This window comes from Oncorhynchus nerka, linkage group LG13 (genome assembly GCF_034236695.1).
Source record: "Oncorhynchus nerka isolate Pitt River linkage group LG13, Oner_Uvic_2.0, whole genome shotgun sequence".
Lineage (NCBI taxonomy): Eukaryota > Metazoa > Chordata > Actinopteri > Salmoniformes > Salmonidae > Oncorhynchus > Oncorhynchus nerka.
In genome coordinates this window covers 84,711,550-84,722,763 of record NC_088408.1, presented here as the reverse complement: position 1 = coordinate 84,722,763, position 11,214 = coordinate 84,711,550, and the positions used below count along the sequence as shown (strand labels likewise).

Here is an 11,214-nt window from a genome sequence, read left to right as displayed (position 1 = left end):
TTCGAGAACATAAAGTAGCTGGCTTGCTAGTAAATATGGAAATGAGGGAGGGTGAGTGAGGCCAAACTAAATAATTCCGTAACAAGTGATTGGAATTGCCAAACCGCTTTTTTCTTTTGCGCCTCACCGAAAAGGTCATAACACAAGAAAAGCAACAGAGATGACTGAAAATTTCGACCGAGCTCCAGGCGCTGGTAGAGCACATATAAAGCCAAGAAGCCCCGGCCTTGCAGATGTAGGAGACGGGGACGCTACATCTGTTTTCAACCAGCGTGAGCCCCTTCGGCAACCTCGGACTTCTCCACCTTTGACTGAGAACAACCCAAACAATAGTGAAGCTATCGGCGGAGGTAAGATTTTCTGCTGGATCAACTTAGCAATTTACCCATTTGCTTTAGCTGGCTATGTGTGTTAACAAGTTAGCTAGGTAACTAGCCCGAACAACTAATTGTACTAGGCTAACATTGTCGCGACCGAGGTAAAGACAGTTTGATATATGCAGTTGAGGAATATTCAATGTTCCAACACTACATGTGCTAGACATTCCCACATACAGTATTTTTTTACAATTTTATTTAACCTTTATTCAACAAGGTAAGCCAGTTGAGAACACGTTCTCATTTACAACTGCGATCTGGCCAAGATAAAGCAAAGCAGTGCGACACAAACAAGAGTTACACATGGAGTAAACAAACACAGTCAATAACACAATAGAAAAGTCTATATACAGTGTGTGCAAATGAAGTAAGATTAGGGAGGTAAGGCAATAAATAGGCAGTAGTGGCAAAATAATTACAATTTCGCAATTAAACACTGGAGTGATAGATGTGCAGAAGATGAATGTGCAAGTAGAGATACTGGGGTGCAAAGGAGCAACAAAAAAGAGATAACAATATGGGGATGAGGTAGTTGGGTGGGCTATTTACAGATGGCTATGTACAGGTGCAATGATATGTAAGCTGCTCTGATAGCTGAAAAGATAGTGAGGGAGATATGAATTTTCAGCTTTGGTGATTTTTGCCATTCATTCCACTCATTGGTAGCAGAGAACTGGAAGGAAAGGTGGCCAAAGGAGGAATTTGCTTTGGGGGTGACCAGTGAAATATACCTGCTGGAGCGTGTGCTACGGGTGGGTGCTGCAATGGTGACCAGTGAGCTGAGATAAGGCAGGGCTTTACCTAGCAAGGACTTATAGATGACCTGGAGCCACGACGAATATGAAGCAAGGGCCAGCCAACGAGCGCATATAGGTTGCAGTGGTGGGTATTTTGGGGGTTTTGTTGATGAAACGGATGGCACTGTGATAGACTGCATCCAATTTGCTGAGTAGAGTGTTGGAGGCTATTTTGTAAATGACATCGCTGAAGTCAAAGATCGGTAGGATGGTCAGTTTTACGAGGGTATTTTTGTTATCATGAGTGAAGGATGCTTTGTTGTGAAGTAGGAAGCCGATTCTAGATGTAATTTTGGATTGGAGATGCTTAATATGGGTCTGGAAGGAGAGTTTACAGTCTAACCAGACACCTAGGTATTTGTAGTTGTCCACATATTCTAAGTCAGAACCGTCCATAGTAGTGATGCTAGGCGGGCAGGCAGGTGTGGTCAGCGATCGGTTGAAGAGCATGCATTTAGTTTTAGAGTTGTATGGCATTGAAGCTCATCTGGAGGTTAGTTAACCTCTTATGGGCAGGTGGGACGGTAGCATCCCACCTGGCCAACATCTGGTGAAATTGCAGAGTGCGAAATACAAACTACAGAATTATAAATATTTAACTTAAATAAAATCACACAGCTGCTGTGTCAGATTTCAAAAAGGCTTTACGGTGAAAGCACACCATGCGATTATTTGAGGACAGCGCCGTGCGTACAAAAGCATGAAAAATACATTTCAATGATGATATCTATGAGGGTGCCCAAGTTTACGGATTTAGGATTGTACCTGGTAAATTCCATGATAATTTGTGTGAGATTGAGGGCTGTCCAGCAGGGTCAACCAAAAACACTTGGCCTGATGGTTCATGCAGATGCTGGGGAAGCAATATAGAAATGTATTGATCCCTTAAATGATTTTACTATTAAATGACCCATATCACAACCTTCATACCTCTTCACAAAAATGTACCTAAATCAATTTTGGAAAAAGGATTTTACTCACAAAAGATGTAGGAATTTATTTTCCTAGTTAGAAATAGTAGGCCATGCATCAAATAACTATTTTCATCAGAAAAGTGAACTGTCAAATGCGCTATTGCATTTTGTAAGTTGTCTGCAGGTGGCTTGTTGTGAATGCACTCAAATATCAAGTCATTATCAGGTTATGTAAACTGCGTTCTAATACTCAACGTAGAAGGATTTGTCTTAATGTGCAGTATATGAAAGTGATGCTATGAAAATTACTTGTTCATGTTATCAAGCTCACTCTGACAAATCCCTGCCTTTTACTGTGATTAAAAAGAGCATATGAAACATTGTTTTTCATGAGGCCTACCTGTGTGCCTTCCTTTAAGCACCTCTGTTCGAACACCTCTCCTGTCCTTGATGCATAGCACATGCAGCCAGTTGCGGCTCTTTTCAGTGTCCATGTGAAAGATAGTTATTGCGAGGCTGTTAACTTTAACATTTTTTTTTTTGACAACCATGTAAAATGAAGGCCTGCAAAGCTTACAGATTTAAGTCTAATAGCATGAGATGAAAGTAGACTAACATCAGTGTCTTATTATGAAGGTATAGTCAGTGGACATTCTGAACCTTGTTTGAGGTCAGTAGGTCACATGACCAAGGAGCTATTGAAATTCAAAATTTAGAAAAATTCATGTAAAATCATATGATATGAAAATGGACAAACTTAAGCATGTGCAATATAGAAGGGTAGTCAGTGGACAAACTGAACCTTGTTTGAAGTCATTAGGTCACATGACCAAGGAGCTATTAACATTTTAAATGTAGAGAAATTGACTTTGTTTACGCTCCCTAACAAATTCAACTGCTGCTCAAATTTCCACATGTTTATTGGCTTTGGAAAGTGTATTAATCTCCAAATTGTGAAAATAAGACCTGTCCAATGTTGTGCACAATTTTTCCAACATTACGACACTTATTTGGAGTCTGTAGCTCAAGTGGTTTGAAAGCTATTGAGGTTTGAAAGCACTAATATCTGTTGAATATCCAACTTGAAACTGTCTTTACCTTGGTGCTAGAGCGCCCAAACTGTCGTCGTTTAAAACGCCCCTAGAACACTTACCTAAATAGCTAACTAACTAGTTGCACCTGTCACTAAATTTAAAAGTCAGTGACTTAGCTGCTAAATGAAGCTCTAGGACGGCGGCCAAATCACGTCACATGACCAGCTAGGTCCCTGCCACTGAGTGTCCCTGTTACAAGGCAAGCACATTACTTCATGTGTCACCCAGACCTTTATTGCTAGTTACATGTTCTTAAAATAAATCTTAATTTGCTTCCTCAGAAAGCAGAAGCCCAAGCAAACCCCACCAATTCATTCACAACCACAGCACTCCTGCCTCCAAAGTGAAAAGTGTGGACTCTCTGGTGAACACCTCCATTCTGTCAGCCAACGCACCGGAGTTCTACCCTGCTAGCTTCTCCCCCTATGAGGTATGAAAGCAGTGGTCCTGGAAACCCACCCAGGGTGCAGGCTTTTGTTCCAGTCCAGTACTCCTAACACACCTGGTTCAACTAGGGTAATCACTAAGCCCCTTATTAAATGACATCTGGTGTGGTGGTGCTGGGTTGGAATAAAGTCTGCACCCCCTGTAATAATGGATAATGACAGATTGGGTTGCCTAGTGTCTTGGTGACTGCACTTTACATTATAAGGACCAAACTAATCAATCACCTCATCCACAACTAATGAGTAGCTCTCAGCTGGAGATACTGGCTGTAGCTACTAGCTAGTTTCTATGTTTTTCACATATCTTATATTACCAGTGTTCTCCATTTTAAAGGAATCTGTTTTGGAGGATAGCAGTGATGGCTATTATACTGAGATGACATTGGCTGAATTGGTTGAGGAGTTTCTCAGCTACCTAAACTCCTCGCCGGGGTCCTTTGAGACGGACATTGAGCACATGGTAAACATGCTGAACAACTGGGTTACTACTGAGGAGACGTTGCAAGAACTGGTGGAACTCCTCTACACACAAGTATGTGTATCAACACACACACGGTTCGGTCATCTACGAGCGACGTCTATACTGTAGTTTACTGTATTTTGTTTCAGTGTTGTTTAAATAAATGTGTTCTGTTCATTTTGTTTATTTTTGCAGTCTACTGCTATCCCCAATTTCTCATACACGGGGGCAAGGGTCTGTAACTTCCTGTCTCATAACCTCGTACTCAGCCCAGCAAGTGGAAACTTTCGTCAGCTTTTACTAAAACGGTGAGCTTTGTTAGTATAATTTCATCACCATCTTAATCCTGTTGCTTCACCACAAGAAACCCTTGTAGCCATTTATACAGAAACCCCCTCTCTTGCTCTGTATCTGGGTGCTGTAGGTGTCGGACAGAGTATGAACAGAGGGACGTAGCGGTGCGAGGAGACCAGGAGACACAGAAGAAGTTCCAGGCCTATGTGCTCTTTCTGGGGGAGCTCTATCTCAGACTGGAGGTGAGCAGGAGCACCGTTGTCCTGTCCCAGGATTTTGGGGGTATTTATGCATCTGTTGAATTGAGCTGAATTTAATTTGGTAAAAACATATACAGCAAAATGTACATTGTATTCCAGAACAAAAGCACTTAAAAGTATCCATTAAAACACTTATTTCCCAAGTGACACTCTATTTTAAAAACTATTTCCATTTCAGCCCCTCACAACTTTGACACTTGCCTCCCATAACCCAACCTCCTTCCATAACCCCTCCCCTAGATCCATTTTGAGTTGATAATAAACCCTAGAGAATGACAGAACCTGACCTCTTGTTGTCTCAGGTAAAGAGTGCAAAGGGGCCTCCGTCCCGAGCTGAGATCCTGCTAATCGCCCTGAGGGAGCTGATGAATGTCCTCTTTTCTAACCCAGTGGATGGAAACCTCATCTGTGCTGTCAAACTGCTTAAGGTGATTTCGCAAGTTTTCTGATCTCTAAATTCAAGCTGACTCAAGGTTCCACGTCATCTGTGGTACAGTTATTTACTGTGTTTCAAGATAAATCTGCAGGCCATCATCCCAAGTGAATGGAAAATATTGTATTACAATGTAATAATGTTTATTGTTAAGTTTCTTATAATGCGAAAGACAAATTCCCCTTTGTTGCATTGTTTATCTGTGATGTCTTCTGTAGTTGACCGGCTCGGTTCTGGAGGATGTGTGGAAAGAGAAAGGGAAGTCTGACATGGACCAGCTAGTCCAGAGGATTGAGAACATTGTACTGGACGCCCAGTGCAGCAGGTGTGCATGTGAGATGAATAAAGAGACTGTTTAGTAGAAACGCTCTTGTCAAAACTACCTCTGCCAAATGAATGCTTCTTAGATTGGATTAGATAAAAGCTGGTTGTATGAATGAATGAATGAATGACTGACTGACTGTCTGTGTGAAGGAGATGTTATTGACGCTGAGTGAGTGATTGGTCCAATGAATATAGGACTGTCTGTGTGTCCATCAGAGATGTGAAGCAGATGTTATTGCGGCTGGTGGAGCTGAGGTCTAGTAACTGGGGCAGAGTCCATGCTGCTGCTGCTTCTGACGCTACACCTGACAATGACCCCAACTACTTTATGGTGAGGAGTTGGGGCTAGAAAACAACACTACTCCCGCCATCTAATCTTCTAAACTTCTCAAGTTTCAAGCCAGCTCCCAGCTTTAACCCGTGATCCAAAAGGAATTGGCACCGATCTACCATTTTGGGAAACTGGTTTAGATGTTCACATTTTAATTTCATGCCTACTAACCATTTCACCGCTGTTCTTTGTGTCTTTGTGCGTTTCTCCTCTCAGAATGAGCCTACGTTCTACACTGCAGACGGCACTCCCTTCACAGCAGCCGACCCTGGTGAGTATATCGACATTATTCATCAAGGTAAAACCCTGCAAAAGCTTTGCATTGTCCCTAAAGGTATGTTTTTGTGTTACAGAATATTCTGAAAAATACCAGGATATCCTGGATCGGGAAGATGACTGTTTCCCAGAGGACTGTGAAGAGAATGGAAATGAATTGTGAGTATAGCTAAATGACAAATGTACATGTGTTAATTGTCTATACCGTGATTAGTTGTGGTCATGATATTTGCTTTTTCAGTGGAATCGGTTGGTTTCTCGTGTGAGTCATTGTGATACTGAATCCGTAAAATATATGCATCTGTGGATCTAGAATATTCCTCTGTAGTTCTAGAATGCTATTGGGTAGTTCTTGAATATCTCTCTGCAGTCCTAGAATTGTTTGTGGGAGCCAGTCAAACACACCAAATAGGTCAGACAATCCAGTGCCGTAGTTACTAATGCACTGTAGGATTGGTCTTATGACCTTTTTCCATCGCCCATATCATGTGTCCAAATGCCAAGGTCACATGACCTGAGAGCAGCGTGAGGTCGTTCACTTGTGGGGCCAGTATGGGTCAGTGTGATTGTCTTGCCCACAATGCAACAGGGGAAGCCAGAGCCTCTGATTCCGACTAGTCAGCAGATGGACCAGAAAGGGGGCTTAGCTGACCCCTGTCTACCCCTCACTCAACTCAAATGTTATTTGTCACATGCGCTGAATACAACAGGTGTAGACCTTACTGTGAAATTCTTACTTTCAAGCCCTTAACCACCAATGCAGTTCAAGAAATAGTTAAGAGTTTATTTAGTAAATATTTTAAAGTATAAAGTAACACAAAACAATAACAAGGCTATATACAGGGGTACCGGTACTGAGTCGATGTGCAAGGGTACAGGTTAGTCCAGGTCATTTGTACATGTAGGTAGGGGTAAAGTGACTATGCATAGATAATAAACAGTGAGTGGCAGCAGTGTAAAAAGAAAGGGGGGTCAATGTAAATAGTCCGGGTGACCATTTGATTAATTGTTCAGCAGTCTTATTGTTCAGGTGTCTTATGGATTGAGGGTAGAAGCTGTTAAGGAGCCTTTTGGACCTAGACTTGGCAATCTGTTACTGCTTGCCGTGCGGTAGCAGAGAGAACAGTCTATGACTTGTTATTTGGCCTTTCCACTGTTTTTGTCTTTTCCTTTGAAGGACTGTGACTTTGATCTTTAGTTGTACACTGAAACAAACTTGTATATAACCTTCATGAATTTGCCTGCACTTTATTCAGTTAATTCTTAATGAATATACATTGGTTTGTGTTCCAGGTCGTTCAATGACGAGGATGAGATGGACCCTGAGATCGAGGAAGCTTTTGAGAAGTTCTGCCTAGAGTCAGAGAGGAGACGACGATGAGAGCGCTGCGACAGACTGAGCTGGCACATAACTTTCGTGTTCAACATGCTGGAATGTTTGCGACTGGAAAAAATCTAAGAACTAGCCTTTTCTTTTTCTTTTTTTTTAATACAGTTTGCTCTTCCTGGCAGTTCACAGATTTTCTTCTGGATTTGTGTTGGTTGGAAGATGGGGACAATCAACTGCATCAATAATCCGCTGAGTTATACGGACTGTTCTGAGTTTGTATTTTTTGGGGGGTGGGTGGAGTTCCTTCTCTGCTTTTGCTTCTTTCAGAAACACTTATTTCCCTTGGTCTTCGTCTTAACGCCACAGGGAAAATGTGTGCTGTGGATTTGAAACACTGTTTACACAGCCACCATAAAAACCCAACTCTAGATATAGAAAGAAAATATATTTTTCTTCCTGTCCAAACTCAGTGACTCATATCATATTTGCGCATTCACATTGATGTAGCCTCTGAAGTAGCACACAGATGCAATGCTCATTTCCTGTTACTTTCCATTTTGGGTGGTTGTCCTGATAACTGCAGGCAATTGGCAAAAAAACCATTTCAGAGCAAAAAAATCTGATATGAGCATCCAGAATGAGGGCACATAGATAATCCAGATGGTATCAGGTTGAGGTCCACATGGATGTGTTATTCATCTGAAGTCGAAAGACCAGATTCCATGGGGTTTTGTGGTGTTTACACATTAGGGAAAATAGCAGATGGGTATCAGATGTGCAAGTAATTGACAATCTGAATGGGCTTCCTATGTAAACTTTTCTCAACAGCAGAGTAGCAAACTAACTGCATGATCAATGACAGAACATAGGGTTCAGCTCCAGGAATACTGCAAGGGCTTATTCAGTTGGAGGCGACACTCAGACTTGCAGATACAAACGTGATGTATAGAACGGACACTGCACTGCATCGGATGTTGCTACAGGGTACAACAGGGTAAATGAATACAGTATTCAAGAGAATTGTATGTTCTCTATAGTACATCAGCTTTCAGTGTATAGAATGTTGCACTACTGGACTCCAGGGCCATTTAGTTAATTATACATCTGTGAGGAGTTGGCCATTTATTTCAGTTTGATGGTCAACCACCCATTATCAGTCAATGCATTTTAAGGTGGTGGATTTGTTCAACTAACAAAGGAGTTTAAAGTACTGAATACAGGCAAGTGGCAGCAAACTGGCCATAAAAGAGAACACAAAAGTTACTTTGACTTTAGGGGTGTTTTTGTTCTCCCTTTTACAGGTTCAAAGTAGCGTTTTTAGAATGTGAAGTTATTTCACAGAATTGTTGAGTAGTACAGTTCTGTCTCTTGCTGGGAAGTGGGAACGGGGTCATTTTGAATCCAATTTGTCTGTTGAACAAGGCTTTAACACCTTTGCTGTCGGCAGTTTGGAACTGATTAAGAGACCGCTGCAACAGAAATCTCTCAGGACGGATTCCACAATATATTCTTAGTTTGTATCATCATCAATTGATGAACCCCATACAAAGGAATGTTTGTTTTATAAGTTTGTAAATAATATTCATAGTATTGTTTGTCTGCAATAAATTCTTCATAATATGAATATTTCACACACTAGTCTAGCTAGACATCCATCATATTGGCGACAGATGTTCATGCGAATATTATAAAATCTGCATTAAAACAATATGCACATTTTCCCACTAGTGTTTGCCGCAAACAGACTTGTTGCTGATAAAAGTCAGTGCGTGATGACATGGTGTACACAATGTACTTTTTTGCTGAAATTTTCAAGTACCAAATAAAATCTAAAGTTGAATGTGTTTCTTCACATTTTCAACTCTACCGATAGTTTTGTCACACATACTGTTGTGTTAAATAGCAGTTGTGCCTACTCTGGCCTTGGCATGTGCGCTCTAGCCAACAGCTCGCTGATACAGTGCTGGTAGGCTAGACTACATGATGACATTATTATGGATTAGAGCAATAATATTTGTCAAATGGCAGTCAAGCATCGATCATCATGTCACCAGAATAAGACCCTCGATATTTATTGGAAAGGAGCATCAAGATCGCCGTGCACTTTCACCACCCTGTGAAATGCATAACTTACAGATGGACTTTTATTTTGTGTTTAGCAGTGTGTGGCTTCTTTCAATATACGCGTTACCTGAAAAGCTCAGTAGGTGGCGCTATGCTCATTTTGGTCAAAGTATGTGCAGTAGAAGAAGCAGCAGCAGCCAATAGGAGCACACCTTTCATGTAGCGCAAATTTTGTTGTTGACAACAACGCTGCTAATCGTGATTTGGTTTACTATCTAGCTAGCTGGAATATATAAAAGAACATTTATGATGACCAGCAGCAAAACCAATATCGGTTTGATGATCATGTACAAGGATGAGTCGGTGGACGTCCGTTACGTAGATGATTCCCGTTTGCACTTGTCGCCCTGTGGCTCGGAGTTCATGTTGGAGAAAGCCCCTACACGATCTGCACATCCTCTTCAGTCTAATGAGAAGGTTCGACAGAGGACCAGGTTCGCCACCAGCAGCTACAAGGTAGCTAACATCAACAGAACCCAATCTCATAATAAAAACAACCCATATGTTTGCCAATCCTGATTTGTCAATATCCTAGGACCTGATGCTTGGTGCTTTGGAGTTCAGGAACGAGTATGCAACACGACCTTACCTGCCTGAAGAACTAATCTCGGACGACCACAGAAAGGTAGCTAGCTAAACACAGTTTTGCTAACTATTCGTTTTTTTGCAGAAGAAAGAAATGAATTACCACATTATGCCTACACTTAATTTTTGTGTAATTGGGACATTTTTAATACACATCACACAATTTCCCCTGTCTAACAGGACATTATTTTGCCCACAGTTGTCCACTTACCACAGGAAACTACCTAGTTACCTGTCACCATTGAGACTGTGCTTTTCACCTCGTCTACAGCAGGTCTTCAGCATTGACCCTGAGGTGGAGTGGCCTGCATGTTATTCCTGTACTGCCGAGGTGGGATTGAACCGAGAGATCGTCGTCAGTTCAGTGGAGCGGAGTGCCAGTCTGCTGCTTTCTTCCTCTGGAGAGGAGTTCTCTGTAAACTTCACCTGCAGACTTAGTCACAACCAACTCCACAGGCCTCGGAGCCGAGACCCAAATAGGTCTGTCACTGAACACATACAGCAAGACAACCAAACCTGTAGGCCAAAGACTCCATCTCAACAGAGTGGCGCCTGTGCTGAGCAACAGGTAAGGCTTGCAATGCTCAAAGTGCTCCGGATTCTTGAATGTTGTTTATTTTTAATTACAATGTCAATGTGGTTGTGTGAAGCCAATGGTATGTTTCTTTATTATTCTGTCAAACTTGTATATTCAAAGCAAGGAGAGGTATACCTGTCCACCAGAGTGGTCCAGCACCACTCTGTCTCCTGTGTTCCTCTGGGGTGGCGTTACCCTCTGTCTCTGGCCCTTCACCTCTGGCGCGCCCAGTCCCAGCCCTCTGGAGAGAGGAACAGGGGGGAGACAGAAGAAGAGACAGCCAGGGGGAGAGACCAGACTGAGAGAGCAGTGACAATGACAAACACATCTAGAGGAGAGAGGAGGTCTCACCTGCCCCAAGCCCTGCCTCTCAGATGCCCTTCCCCTCATCAGCACAGGTTGATTGATTGATTCATTTTATTTTATGATATGAAAATAGACAAAGATATTACTGCCAAATCTGGTAGTGTATAAATATCTGCATGTAAACATCTAGCAGTAAACTGTAGAGATGCATGTATTTTTACTGTAGGTGGAAGTCCATGTACTCTCTGGTCCAAGATGAACAGGAGGCAGACCAAGACCTCCCTAC

The 11,214-nt window shown here is 42.0% G+C and overlaps 1 protein-coding gene across 3 annotated transcripts; it reads left to right on the top strand.

Moving 5' to 3' along the window:
• LOC115140288 (polyadenylate-binding protein-interacting protein 1-like) lies at positions 1 to 9,208 on the top strand. Of its 3 annotated transcripts, none has more exons than XM_029678588.2 (11): positions 1 to 350; positions 3,464 to 3,612; positions 3,963 to 4,160; positions 4,284 to 4,396; positions 4,513 to 4,624; positions 4,945 to 5,070; positions 5,294 to 5,400; positions 5,616 to 5,730; positions 5,947 to 6,001; positions 6,084 to 6,165; positions 7,300 to 9,208. In XM_029678588.2, the coding sequence occupies exons 1-11, from the start codon at positions 161 to 163 to the stop codon at positions 7,385 to 7,387; spliced, it is 1,335 nt and encodes a 444-aa protein (XP_029534448.1). In that variant the 5' UTR covers positions 1 to 160; the 3' UTR covers positions 7,388 to 9,208. The 3 variants fall into 3 exon arrangements, with proteins under 3 accessions (XP_029534448.1, XP_029534447.1, XP_029534449.1); XM_029678587.2 differs by having other exon boundaries at positions 5,595 to 5,730; XM_029678589.2 differs by lacking the exon at positions 5,616 to 5,730.
• The last annotated feature ends 2,006 nt before the right edge of the window (positions 9,209 to 11,214 follow it).